This window comes from Elaeis guineensis, chromosome 3, assembly GCF_000442705.2.
Source record: "Elaeis guineensis isolate ETL-2024a chromosome 3, EG11, whole genome shotgun sequence".
NCBI lineage: Eukaryota > Viridiplantae > Streptophyta > Magnoliopsida > Arecales > Arecaceae > Elaeis > Elaeis guineensis.
In genome coordinates this window covers 107,131,128-107,145,062 of record NC_025995.2, presented here as the reverse complement: position 1 = coordinate 107,145,062, position 13,935 = coordinate 107,131,128, and the positions used below count along the sequence as shown (strand labels likewise).

Sequence of the window (13,935 nt, the reverse complement as noted above, 5' to 3'; positions counted from 1 at the left end):
TTTGGCCGCAGGCCATCCAATTCGCCCCAGCCGTATCATGTGTGCCAGCGTGAAATTAGCACGGTAGCAGCAATTAAAAAAAAAAAACATATTCGTTGCATTTATCGAAATCATCGTGACGTCAAATTAATCACTATAACAAATCGTTCAATTACCACACGAGATTGGTGGATGCGGGCTTGGTTTCACGAGACCATGGCATCAATCGAACCAGCACATGAAGGAAAGAAATTGGCTAAGCGGGAGTCGTGGTTGAAATCGAGTAATAGAATGAGGGATGGGCGAGAAAGAAGTTGGAATCGGCTTCGGGCCACCGACGGTCGGTCTAGAGAGCACAACAAGCAACCAGCGGGACATCTGAGCCAAGCCCCCAGCTAGATATAGCCCATGGTCACCAATCAACCGGCAAGAGAAAAGAGGGCGGGAGAGCACCGATGGTAAAAAAAGGCAAAGAAAGCTAGACCCAAACCGCTAGGGGCAGTCTAGGATCGTGGAGACCACATGACGCCAATTAGATCGAGAGTGGGAATAAAATGGTCGTGGTGAAAGGGAGACCGCGCCAACCCTCGTTGGGGTTAAAGGGGGAAGGGTTTTAACCACCAGTGTGGCAGCTTGGGAATAAAGATAAGGGGCTCCCTTAACCAGCTAGTTAAACTTACTCCTCCTTCCCTGAAATAACTTCAATCATGGTCAGCTGGTTCTGAAGTTAACCATGCAAAATGTTGGCTGGTTGAGTGGAAAATCAATTATTACCAGGTTTTATCCAGCAACCAAATACAGCGAGAGGGAGGCTCCTCCTTGTTGTATAGCTTGAATTGCTTGCCAGCCTCATGAGAAATAATAAATAAGAAGGTAGCAAAGATGATGGCAATTTACAAAGACGGAAATGAGAACCCTAGTGGTGGCATTCCCACTATATTTGTAGCAACAGAATAAAAAAGAAAAAGTTGGATGACCGCGGAATTCCTCTATCTCCATAGAGGCCAGGCTGTCAGCTGCAGTTTAGGTGGGCTAGATTACAAAACAAGATGGAATTGTGAAAGCTTAAAGGCAGCAGACCTGAGCTAGATAATATGGAGGAGTTGTGAGACGTGTGAAGCTTGTTGCATAATTGGTTGTCCGAGTCAAAAACTTACGTGGTTCTAGGATGACCATTTCCTGCACGGACTTCACTGATCTCACCGTATGCCAACTCATGCTCGCACGAAGAATCGAAAGCAGAAGTAGAAACCGGAAAGAGCCAAGTCTTGGACCACCTCACTCCCAAACGTCGTACATCCAACAAGCTTTTCGTTTTTCTGAAAAGTTTCTCGTCACTGAATACGCGCTAACAGCTAGATACCTGCATGAAAGGACGTAAACATTAAGATGGATGGGATTGAATGTTTCACCAATCCTGCCATATTTCTTTTAGAGATATCTGGGGAACCAAGGAGCATCATCTGGCTGCCTGCATTTTGAAGGAACGGTAGTGGGGTGCAACTGTGCATTGAGAGGACTGGGTTGTTGGGAGGGGTTGGTGGGCGTTATTAATCAACCAGAGGATTAATTGTCAAGTTGTCATCATATGTGATGCACATATAACTACCTAACTGAGCAAAAATTTGACAAGGTGAAATGGTTTGTTCAGTGGTGGAAAATTTGGTACGGTCTATATGAACTAACATGTTCTCTCTAGCCTAAGTGTGACCTTCATATAATTAATGTAGCCTTCAGCCTATACCCAATTAAAAACATGATTTCAAGTTAAAGTACCGCAGCACCTTCAACCGATTCTGTTGTGCATGGCATCTGAGTGACTTTTTATGAGTGATTTTTCTGACTTACTGTAGAATTGCTCGAAGCAAAACTCACCTGCACATATATAGTTCTTTCACAGTTGACAAGGATACATGTCTAATGACCCAAACAGAACTCTTGGATGAACCTTTGTTACTTTTAGATCCATCGACTTTTAAATTTTTTAGTAAATTCTTATGATATGAATAAAAAAAAAAAAAAAAGAAGACTATAGTTCTGTTATGTAGATTATTGTAAATTATAAATATTGATAGAATGGAAGAGGACAAGTGGGCTAAGACATGAGACACCATTGAGTCTATTCTACTCCATTAATTAGCTTGCTCTGTGTAACAACAAAAATAAATAAATAAATAAAGAAAACTTGCTCTGGCCAGATGACAGCAAACCTAAATTGACGAGACGGAATTGTGAAGAAGATGCAGGAGTCATCAATTTTAATATCATCATCCAAATTAAGTACGTATGGATGCTGCGAAGCAAAGAAGCTACAACTCCCTAATGTCAATTCTAGCTGGCATCTGAACATTTATTTATAAAAACATACACTGGAAGGATCCCCAAGAAGAGGTATAGAACTCTAACAAGATAGCAACAGAATTAGAGGATAAAGGACATCACTTTCTTCTTGAGAAGATAAAGGGCATCACTTTCATGTTACCCAGGTGGAAGCATGTCTCCCTTATCCATCCTCGACGAAACCAAGAGAAAGAGATACATACGACCAAACAACAAAGAGACCACCTGGAATTACTCCATCAACACTGGACTCCTTCCATACTTCCAAATTACTACACAACAAAGGCGCGGGTTGGATTGAACCAATGTGAAACTATTTGTTTACTTGGAAGCACCAAGTATATCTGCAATATTCCAAGTCTCGAGAAGAAAGCTTCATTTTTTTGACTCAAGATCTTAAAATCCAAGGAAGGATCATAAGATGATGAAAGTCGTACGGCAAAATATGGATTCGTAGGAGATATATCCAGCGCGTAAGTTACACGTAATGGTTAACACAGTATTGATGAATATGATTTTAATCGCGCGCGTTTCGACATGCGCATCTGGTGTAGTGGTATCATAGTACCCTCCCACGGTACTGACCGGGGTTCGATTCCCCGGATGCGCACGGCTATATTAATATTTTTAGCTGTAATCGAATCACCACCCACCAGGCGCCGACAATCCAATCGATTTCCTTAATTTTATTTCATGTTTTATTAAATATCTATCGTTTGCGAGAGACGGTATAATCGAGCGTGAGGGCGCCGTTGGGCAGTTGGCCACATCAAATGGACGGCCAACCGCGGCTTCCGAGAACCCTCGTCTGATGGCTTGATTGGAGTCGTATCGGACGGCTCCGCCACCTTAAAATATCTTCCACAAAAGTTTCGGAATTCCGACGCAGGCTCTACTGAGGTTTTCTCCGACTAGTCCAGTGGCCGTGGAACACGTGACCTCAGGGCTTTTGATCCAGCTGTCATCCGTGACGCTACGTCTTTCACTTACCGTATAACCTTGAAGACCGTTACATGTACGTCATGACCATTATAATATCATTCATCAATTCAAAGAATAGGTATACTTGTGTCAAAAAAAAAAAAAAAAAATAGATATACGGTGTGTTGTCATATCTGAACTATGTTGTGTGAATCCAGACCGTTGATATGCTATATTGTTGGACACTAATTTACTTTATGATGGCTAGTAACAGCAACTACCGTATAGTAACCAGATGGTAGGAAAATAGGATCTGTAAATTTCTTGTGTCAATTGAGGATCCGTTTTAAATTTGTAATGCTATAATAAGCTGATTAGTAATAGTTTCATTTAGATCATACATGACACAAGGGCGGTTTCATTTGGATCATACATAACACAAGGGCAAAGTTTGAATTGGGTTGAAAAATTAAGTCAAATGATCTTACAAAAGATGACCTTCTAATAAAGAGTAGAATAATAAGAGAGAATTAGCTGCCACGAAAAGCCTTATCTTCCCTTCGTCGTCCCTTTAGGGATTCTAGATTACAGCTCAGCTATAAGAAAGTAATTGTTTAACTGTTTCTACATAGTTTCATCATGTTATCATATTTCAGATGAACATAATACTGCTCGAGAAACTCGACCAATTTATTACAACAGCCACATTTCTCGGCACCTTTTGTCATGTTTTCAAAATCTCTACGACAGTTTATCAGACATCCGTTAATCTCTGTATCACAGAACACATTCCTTTTCTTTTTACAAATTTCCCTAAAAAATCTAACAGAACATTGCAACCTAGCAGCATATCTTAGGGATGCCAGAAGGCAATTCTAATACAACTCACATAGCACAGATATATATTATAAGAGGAGAATTGGTATTTCAGGTTTCATGCCATCTGGCTTCCAGTCATTCCTATGAAAAATAACCAAATACCAATAAAACGAGTGCCTGCCGGATAACTCGGTGGTTGTAGCCTATAATTCTACCGCTTGGCACCTCCACATTGGCAACAAAATTAAAATTCTGAACCGTCACCTTTCATCTCACAGCTCAGCTATCCTCCTTGCCACTTGAATACTTGATACCCGGATGCCCCCTAGTTCTAACCACCAACAAGGGGAAGAAATAGTAAACAAATTATGCTGCCCAGAATCCCATTTCCATGCTAGTCATTCATATCAAAGAAAGAAATATTCCGTCTGCCTTGATTGAATCACTGAACGAACATTTATAAAATGAACAAAATTTTCATTGATCAAAACCGCCCAGTGGTTTCAGCAAAAGAGAAACCTCTTCCCACCAAGCAACCAGCTACACATAAAATTAATTAATTAAAAATAAACAAATAAAAAAGGTTCGCCTCTTGGAAGCCAACCCTCCAGGTGGAGCCAACTATGTACACTAGATACAGACAAGCCAAAAATTCCGCCTCCGGCGACGCGAATCACGACTCGGCCGTTTCGGCGATCAGGTCCCTAAGCGCCCGGGCCGACTCGGACCGGTCCCGCCCAGCGACGAAGGGGTGGCCGAGAAGCTCCGCCACCGACCACCGCTTCCCGGACTCCTTCTGGAGGCAGCACCCGATGAAGCCCCGGAAATCCTCCGACGCTTCCCCCTCCGGCGGCGGCGCTGGTGGCTCCCCGAAGCAGATCGCACACATCAGCGCCGCCCAGTCCGGGCGCTGACCCGCCGGCAGCAGCGGGAAGTGCCCCAGATACAGCTCCAGTACCGCCAATCCCAGGCTCCACACGTCGGCCGCGTAGGGGTCGTAGTCCCCACCGTACGACTCCGGATCGAACCGCTCCGGGCTCATATACGCGCACGTCCCCACGTAGGAGAGGCACGGGTCCAGCGACCGCCGGAGGATCTTGCCCACCCCGAAGTCGGCAATCTTGACCTCGCCGGAGCGGTTGACGAGGAGGTTGGAGGGCTTGAGGTCGCGGTGGACGATCTGGTGGGAGTGGAGGTAGGCGAGGCCGTGGAGCGCCTGGCGGGCGATCTCGGCTAGGGCGGGCTCCGGGAAGGGGCGGTTCCCACGGCGGCGGAGGAGGGAGTCGAGGGAGCCGGCGTCCATCTGCTCGAGGAGGACCGCCACATCACCGGATGGGGGGAGGATGACACCGTGGAAGCGGACGACGAAGGGGGAGTCGGTGTGCCGGAGGATCTCGACCTCGCGGGAGACCTGGCGGCGGAGGGAGGCGTCGGTGTCGGTGTGGAGGAGCTTCAGAGCGTACACCGCCGCCGTTCGGCGGTGACGGACCTTGTAGACCGTGCCGCCGTTGCCGTGGCCAAGCACCTGGAGCTTCTCGAAGTCGGAGAGGCGGTGCTCGGAGGTGGAGGCGGAGGCGGAGGCGGCGACAGCTGGGGGAGCGGGGAGGGGCAAGCGGAGGCGGCAGTCGCCGGTGGCGGAGGCGGAGTCTGGGAGGGGGAGCTCGAGTGTCAGGTTAACCCTTCTCTGCCGAACAACGGCCATAGGGGATTGAGGTTGGAGAAAATTTGGGGATTTGGGGCTATCGGAAAAGGGGGAGGTGGGAGGCTATATATAAAGGGCGCAGTTAATAGTGGTGGCTTTTGAGTGGAGCGGATGAGTGCAGTTATAGTCACCTTCAGTGAGAATAAGCGGATGGCTGATGAACTATTATTCGTTTCTTGATTCAAGAGTTGTGACGTGGGGCAGAAGATAGGAGGAGCGAGGGTGGCTGAGGAGGTGAGCGGAATCGAGGGCCTGGGGAGAAACGTGATGAGGTTGGGATGTGGACGGCGATAGGAAGCGGGGGAGAAACAGAGAGGCTGATTAAAAAAGAGATACATATTAATGGGACCATAGAATTCGACAAGACGAGTGGCTCTTTATCGGTGGTGGCTAGATGAGTGGTGGTTATGTTGATTTGGGTTCGTTATTTGGGTTTTCTAGTGTTAAAGAGACATTAGGAGGATGGTTACCCAATGATTATGGAAGTTAGTAATCCAATTTAAATATGATTTTTTTTTCTTTCAGATATCTTATAGGCATTTTTTTTGTTATCCATGTGGACAAGATTGTACATGGCACTTTGTTACCATGCCAAATGAGTCACCTATACTTTGGGAGTTTGGGGGTGGGAGGATTGTTTTTTAAAATCTGGACAACAGATTCTTGAGATTTTTCCTCTCAAATAATTGTCTACATAAAAAAAAAAAAAAAAAAGAGAAGACATTATATACAGTAGTGATAAAGCGATGTTTAGAAAAAAAATATAGAATGATTAAAGTACCTCTATAACAAAATCATATGAATAATTTTTGTTTTAATTATATTTAAAATAATTTAAATCTTGACTTTATAAATACATGATAAATTTATTGTCAAAAAATAAAGGCATGACAAAAATTAAGAATTAATTAATCACTAATTCTTCTAGTAACTCATGTCTCACTTTCATCTTTTGATTTAGAAGTATCCTTTTCTTTTCTTTTTCTTTTTTTTTTTTGATAAAATAGATTATTCAATCTTTTTTAGCATGAATACATCCAAGATAAGCAGAAAATAAAATATTCCTAAGAGAATTAGGAATCTCAAATAAGTCCGTTCATAAGTACGATTTAGAGTGCTCTATTACAAAAACAGCTATCCAGTCAGTTGTGGTGTTCGCAGCATAGAAAATATGTCGATGGTAAGATTTACACAATCCAACAACATAGCCGCATTCTTTCCCTCTTTGCTTTAAAGTTCTTAGAATTTTTTATTTTATAGTTTTTGATTTTTTTTTGTTCGAATCTTCTATAAAAAGCAAACGTATTCTAATATAAAATATTAAAAAAATCAATACAATAATCTAAGAAGGTTGTTTTAGAAATAAAAATTGAGAAATTATGTTACTTCCACGTTGTCTAAGGATATATTAACATTAGCAAATAGTGATTTAGATTCACGAGGAGAGAAAAAAACAATGATTGCCCCCCTTTGTGCTTCACAATGATTAATCAAATGTATCTAATTAGGGCTACGTTGAATGTGGCTTCACTCTAAAAGAACTCCATGTAAAATAAAGATCTTTGAACATAGATTTATATTTTTTTGAATAAAAAATATAGATTTACATGATCTTTATTATTGGAATAATCCAGTTTTTTTTTGATTCACAGTCAATTGATCGGATATATATCGATTATGGATGATAAACCATCAAAGCTACATCCCATAATGAGTTCCGCCTCAATTATAGCACATCATCCGACTTTCAATCGGTTTGATAGGCACAGATCACCGACTATCAATCGGTAAGCCGATCAACAGTCGGCTATTCACAATTTTTCTGGCAAATATAATTCAACCACAATGACTTAGCCGACTTTGTGATCGATGACTATCGGCATATCAGAGTAACCGACCGATGGTCATTTGAATTTCTATAATTACCGACATACAGTCGAGACATTTAGATTATCGATGTAGAGTTGGTATACTGAAAACTGTCAGTGCAGAAAGTACATAATGACCACATATCATGATTAATAATGGATATAATCGTCCATCCCACGATTGTATAATACCGAAATAAGCAGAACCCACGTGCCAAACCGTTATAAACAATTACCAACAACTCGTCTGTAGAAAGGAGGTAAATGAACAGTATTGGTAAGGGACTTCTGGGTTAAAACTTTGCCTCTCTAAAAATTTTATCTACTGTTCATCATTTTTCACTGACTTAAGCATCAGAGGATCCTCGTCGGATACAATTTCTATCAGTGCGGACTTTTTTTACAGGTATTCTTCTTCAACAACAGGTGCAACTGAGGATTGACTGCAATACTTATAAAAACTATACTTGCAATGACCATATTGCATGCACGTTATTTGGAAGGAAGGATATGATAGGGAAACATGAGATAGCAAAGGAGAAAAACATGGATGGGATATTTTCATATTAGATCCTACCTCGCACATGAAAAATGGAAGAAAGGAAGGGGAAAGTGAATGAGATGGAAATTGGATTACGCCTCATCAGGTCTCACCTTGGACATAAATTTGATAAAAATAAGACATAAACTACATGACATATCTCGTGTATGCGAACTCTTGAGTTCCAGACTTATGGTACCTAAGGCTAGCCATCATCAGATAAGCATTAATTCATGATTTTTATTGCATAAAATTTTAAATTATAGTAAAAAAAACTTCATCATCTCTCACAAATTCACACAAAAAACACCACTAACTATAAATTTATTTTAAAAAAAATATCATTGTAGTTATCGTGTTTCATCAAATTTTGCATATCCTTTAAAATAATGAGTGAATCAAATATATAGGTGTTAAAATCTCAAACTTGTATGTTTTAAATTTTTTTCAACTAAAATGGTACGGAGAAAACAATCATACAAAGCTATATTACCTTCTCCATCGGTCCTCATATAATTTTTTGAAAAATATTTTTGAGACACCCACCATTATGTTTGTAGCGATGCCTACATAATCATACATTGACGTAATAATTTATAGAATTAAAAGGAGAATCGGTTGTTTCTGTAAAGGGTTTGGCCATTGTATCTGAAACGTCAACAGTTGATACGTGCACTCCTAATTCCCCGAACAGCAAGGATGTATCTTAGAGATTATGTACTTGTCACACTCCGTAGTCAATACGAACATCCAGCACGCCAAATCTAAAGCCTTCTGTCAAATGCGCACGTGACAGGACTTGTGCGATGAATGCGGATAGGGGAGACAGAAGAAGGGGGGAAGGAGCGAGGTGACTTTTGGTACAGAAGGCAACAAAGTATTACGTAGCTCGTGACACAAGGTTGGCTTTTTGCTTTGGACGCACGTGCCCACCTCATCACGTTTCCTTCCAACAGGCGGTGGTTACGGAATAAATAATTAAACAGCAGCCATTGCTACACGTGCTGGAATGAGGCATTGGCGAGCGGTGCACCCTTTCACCATCGGGCATCGGTTGCTTCTGCCGTATTTCCTCGGCCACCCCAGTCACCCCCCACCACGTGCCTTTTGGTTTCGGCAACAGCAGCGATACGCTCACCTTCCCCTCACCTTCGCTCCGCTTCAATCTTTTAAACAATTGCTTTTTTCGAAAACTAATCTTTTAAACAATTGCATGACGGAAAAAGAGGAAAAAAAAGTCTGCACGAGATTTCACGGCATCAACGTTTGAAATAACCTTCAATCAAATAAAAAGTTCAAAACAATGGCTATAACGAGAGCTTCCAAGACCTCCTCCTAAATTACATTGATCATAAAATATGCAAATAATAATCTTTTGAAGATATTCTTTAATTTATGGATAGATCTATTTTTAGCTTGTGGGAGCCTAGCATTCCTGATATTAAGCCTCGGTGTTGGCTCACATACGGTGCTCCGACCGTGATCTGGTGTCTTGAAGCATGACTTCGACCTTTCAAGAGGTTCGGATCCACCACGGTACGGCGTTCAATTATTTTCTCACAAGCCTTGAAGTTTGCTTGGTCGAGGAAATATGTAAATATATTCTTTATATATTTATTATTTCTGTTCTCGAACTGATAAGGTGCCAGGCAATAATTTAAAGAAAAATGGGCATGTGACGGATAAGAGAGCGACTAACCAATTGGATGCCAGCGACTGGGTACCGTTGACTATGGAGTATACATAATTCGATAAATAGTTCAACTGGATGGTTTGCACCACAGATGTTGGTAAATTTGTAGGACATGGTAATGGTATTATATCTACAGAGTGTGGTCTAGGTCTGCCATGAATTAGAAACTAGGGTTTTCATAGGACCCTTGCGCAGTATCATGGTTTTGAGATTTATTTTGGGTTTGGACAATATTGATCAAATCTTGAAGGTATATCATAATGTTTAGTTTAATATAAATAAATTATTTTTTTGGATGGAAATAAAAACTTTTGATTCATGAATTGATTTAATCCATGATTATATTTGCATTCAGAACAGCATCAGTTTTATTATTTAATACTTCACAAGCTGCACCATTCCTGAGGACAAAGATTTCAACTGTTTAACTTGTATATTTAATTTTTGTTAAAAAATATTCAGTTATTTAATTTTATCTTGATCTGAAGGAACGTGAACACTATTAATATCTCTTTTGTAATTGGTGGACGTGACATTTCTGGATATACGAGACAAATTAGTTTGGTAAAAGTTTAACCTTTACTGTACTTTTGTACACATTAGTTGAAGGATGTTGCATGAAGTCACTTTGATGTGCGTCAAGCAAACAATGTTGGAAACACGAACAGTCGCTATCATGTTTTTCAACATTTCAAATAAAATATGATGCCACCAATGTAACCATGGCAGTTGAACTGATATCAGAGGAATAATCACAAGGTTAAAGATCTTTATGTCGGCCGTATATAAATTGTGCAAAATATAAGTCATGCCCAACTGATGTGGCTGGTTAGTTAAAAGCAACCAAAACTAAATGCATGATCGTTGAAAGTAAGTTGTATTATTAACTAGATATAATGCTTCATTTGTTCACAAATTTATAGAAGAATTTTAATCTTTTAGGTGAATGATTGCCATGTTTTAGGATTTTTTTTTAAAAAAAATAAACTGAATATAGTCTCATTCATTTAAAAAAAATAAAAATAAAATTCAAAACTTGTTTGACAATTATCATAGTAATGGAGGAGAAGATGACAATGGTAGATGATGATGACATGTGATGGCTGGTGTTGCTGTCGATCTCTCCGTCTGAGATCGATCGTCGAGGTGAATGTAGCCGAAGTGAAACCGTCGCTGGAATTTTACCCGAACACCTTCAAAATAAATTTTCACCGGATGTGGCATTCTCCGATGAAGATCCTCCGATGCTCAAGTCAGAAAATTAGAGAACAATGACTGGAGAGAGCGAGGAGTCGATTGTCTATCTTAAGGGACCCGGAGCCTTTATTTATAGGGGAGGAGTTGGAGTCGTATCCATCTCGGAGTTTTGATAATTTTCGAATTTATCGCACAGATTGATTCAGATAAGATATTTCTTTTTTATGGGAGACTCGATCGTGGAGGAGTTCTACTCTATTTGAACTTTTTCAATTTAAAAAAGAGAGAGAGATGAATCTGACGGTGAGGAGTTTAGCTCGGCTACGAATAAGCTATAATAGATCATCCAGGGTTGAGGTTATGGAGAGCATGGAGTGCATGTTGGCTATAGGCAGCCTGAGATTGGTCGGCCATGTATAAGCTATGGCAGGTCGGCCATGTATGAGCTATGGTAGGTCGTCTGAGGACGAGATGAACCAGGGCAAAGTCGAGGAGCAAGAACTGCTGCTAACCTGATAGGTCGTGCCAAGTGATCTCCATATCTATTATATACCCATAATCTGGTAAACATCAATCTGCTATAGCTCAATTTTAACCAAGGATGTGTTAGCCAAGATCGAGGTATAGATCCACAACAGATGCCCTCCACTCTTGAGGTCGAGCTTTCGATAGGTTGGCCGAAGAGAGTACAATTATGAGGTCGAGACTGATCTTATCGAGCTGTCCTCTGTTGACATGTGTCGAAGATCAGTGTCTTGAGGTGAACCATCTTCAAATCTGAACCGTTGATTTCTCGAATCTGCAGGAGCCATGCTTTGACCAATCAGAGGTTGCCATTTACTGAGCATCAGTCAGAGGCAAGTAAATCGATAGTAGATTGGAGTCGTTCCAGCTTTTTATAAATAGGGCTGCAGTAATATTGATTTTTTACTATTTTTGCTATTGCAAGGGAGAGCTCTGTCACTTCATTTTCTAGAAGTTTTGCTCGATCGAGGTCAGTCTGGGGCCTGTATCAAAATAGCTAAATTATCAGGCCAATCAATTCATGACAAACATCGAGGATCTGTGCCATTGATGTCTCAATTAGTTGATCTGGATCGTTGAATTCGAGTTTCCATGTTGAGCCGATGATGGTCAATCATGAGCTGCCAAATGGCATTCATCCACGATGGTAACTTGAATCATCATCAGATTGAGTCTGTCCAACTCCTTATAAATAGCCAATCGCTTTTGTTGGGGCCTCCACCACTTTGCCGCTTTCTTCTTTTCAAGCTTGGAGAGTGGTTTCTAGGTGATCTTTGATGGACCTCCGGTGATTGCCGCCAGTTGGTGCATTCATCCTCAGTGTAGCCGAATTTCATTATCCTTGGCTGTAGCCAAACTCCGATCACCAAACTCGAAGTCCCGTCACTTAGCTAGCTCAGTCGTCAAATTTTGATAAACTTCTTTTCTTTTTCTGCTTCACTTAGAAATATCCAGAGATGAGCACATCAAGCTCATCTTCGGCTTTCTTGGTCTTCCGCCAAGGGGCCGGTCGAAGTCAATCCCTCTTATGTCGGTTCCCACTCAGATCGATCCGATATTGAAGAGAAGGTCCAATTCTTGAAGGCTAAGTTGAAGTTGATGGAGACTGAGGTCGCATAGATTCGGAGCTAGGCTGAAGCTCGGCTAACTCAAGGGCTTCGGTTGGCGTTAAGTTAATGGGAGAAGAAGCTTGAGCAAGAAAAGGTTGCCACCATGGAAGCGTTCTGCCCTTCTGAAGAGTTCACCAGGATAAAACTGGAGTTTGCTTTGGAGTCATACGTGCACGGCCCTGCTGATCATAAAGCTAGGGTCCGATATTTTTTTTGGGACATCGACTTCAACTTGCTAGACACCGACGATGAGGATGGCAAAGATGGAGATGAGATGGAGAGAGTTGAAGAAGATGCTTCTACCCCCCAATCCTTGCCTGTAGGTGAGACTTTCGAGCTAGGAGCTCCCTGCGAGCAAGATGCCCCTACTCCAGCAGAAGCTTAGGACTTTTTTCTCGCTTCTTTTTGTAATTAGGTTCGGGATATACCCGAGGACCGATCTTTTTGTAATTGAGTTCGGTCTTCAGCGAATTTTTATTCTCATCTTTGGTATTTGAGGGTTTTGTCCGAAATTACATGGAGCTTCGTTTGGACTTTGGTGTGTCATCATCTATTTTGTCTTGATCCGAAAATGGAGTATTGTATGGTAGGCATCAACTTTTGCTGACCTTCGATGTCAATATTCAAGGTTTTGCAATAAGAGGAAGAGCGTTGCAGCCCATGGGCATTTTAAGGTCTTTGCTTCAGCTTGTTTAAGGACAGAAAATATTCATTGGTTGATGTTAGCTTTTATCAACCTCCCACTCAATCTATCTGAGGATAAAGAGCGTACGGAGATTGATTGGAGATCTGTACCATTTTTTGACTGTGATTAAGGAGTGTATGATGAAAATTGAGTGAAAAATTGCATGGAAATGCGTGCCGCTCCTTGATCGTGGTCGAAAAACATGCGATGGAGATCCATATGGAGAATATGTTTCGATTGTCGATTATGGTCGAAGAGTGCATGTTTGAAGAACCGTATGGAGAACACATTTTGATCCTCGATCATGGTCGAGGAGTGCATGTTTGGAGAATCGCATGGAGAACACATTTTGATCCTCAATCATGATCGAGGAGTGTGTGTTTGGAGAATCATATTTAAGAACCACATGGAGAATATGTTTCGATCTTCGATCGTGATTGAAGAGCACGCATTTGGAGAACCGCATGGAGAACATGTTTCGATCCTCGACCGTGATCGAGGAGCGCGTGTTTGGAGAATCATATGGAGAACATATTTCGATCCTCAATTGTGATCA

General features: G+C 41.4%; 1 protein-coding gene and 1 non-coding gene across 2 annotated transcripts; one reads left to right on the top strand and one right to left on the bottom strand.

Moving 5' to 3' along the window:
- Positions 1–2,858: 2,858 nt before the first annotated feature.
- Positions 2,859–2,929, top strand: TRNAG-CCC (transfer RNA glycine (anticodon CCC)). The gene has a single exon. It is a non-coding gene; the product is annotated as a tRNA-Gly (tRNA).
- Positions 2,930–4,466: 1,537 nt separating this feature from the next.
- Positions 4,467–5,813, bottom strand: LOC105041120 (mitogen-activated protein kinase kinase 9). Its single transcript, XM_010917938.4, has one exon. It carries the CDS (start codon positions 5,759–5,761, stop codon positions 4,733–4,735), a length of 1,029 nt encoding a protein of 342 aa, XP_010916240.1. The 5' UTR covers positions 5,762–5,813; the 3' UTR covers positions 4,467–4,732.
- Between the last annotated feature and the right edge of the window lie 8,122 nt (positions 5,814–13,935).

What these genes read in the sequence shown, in the direction of transcription:
- LOC105041120 (XM_010917938.4), bottom strand. Translation starts at nt 5,761, where the DNA reads ATGGCCGTTGTTCGGCAGAGAAGGGTTAACCTGACACTCGAGCTCCCC.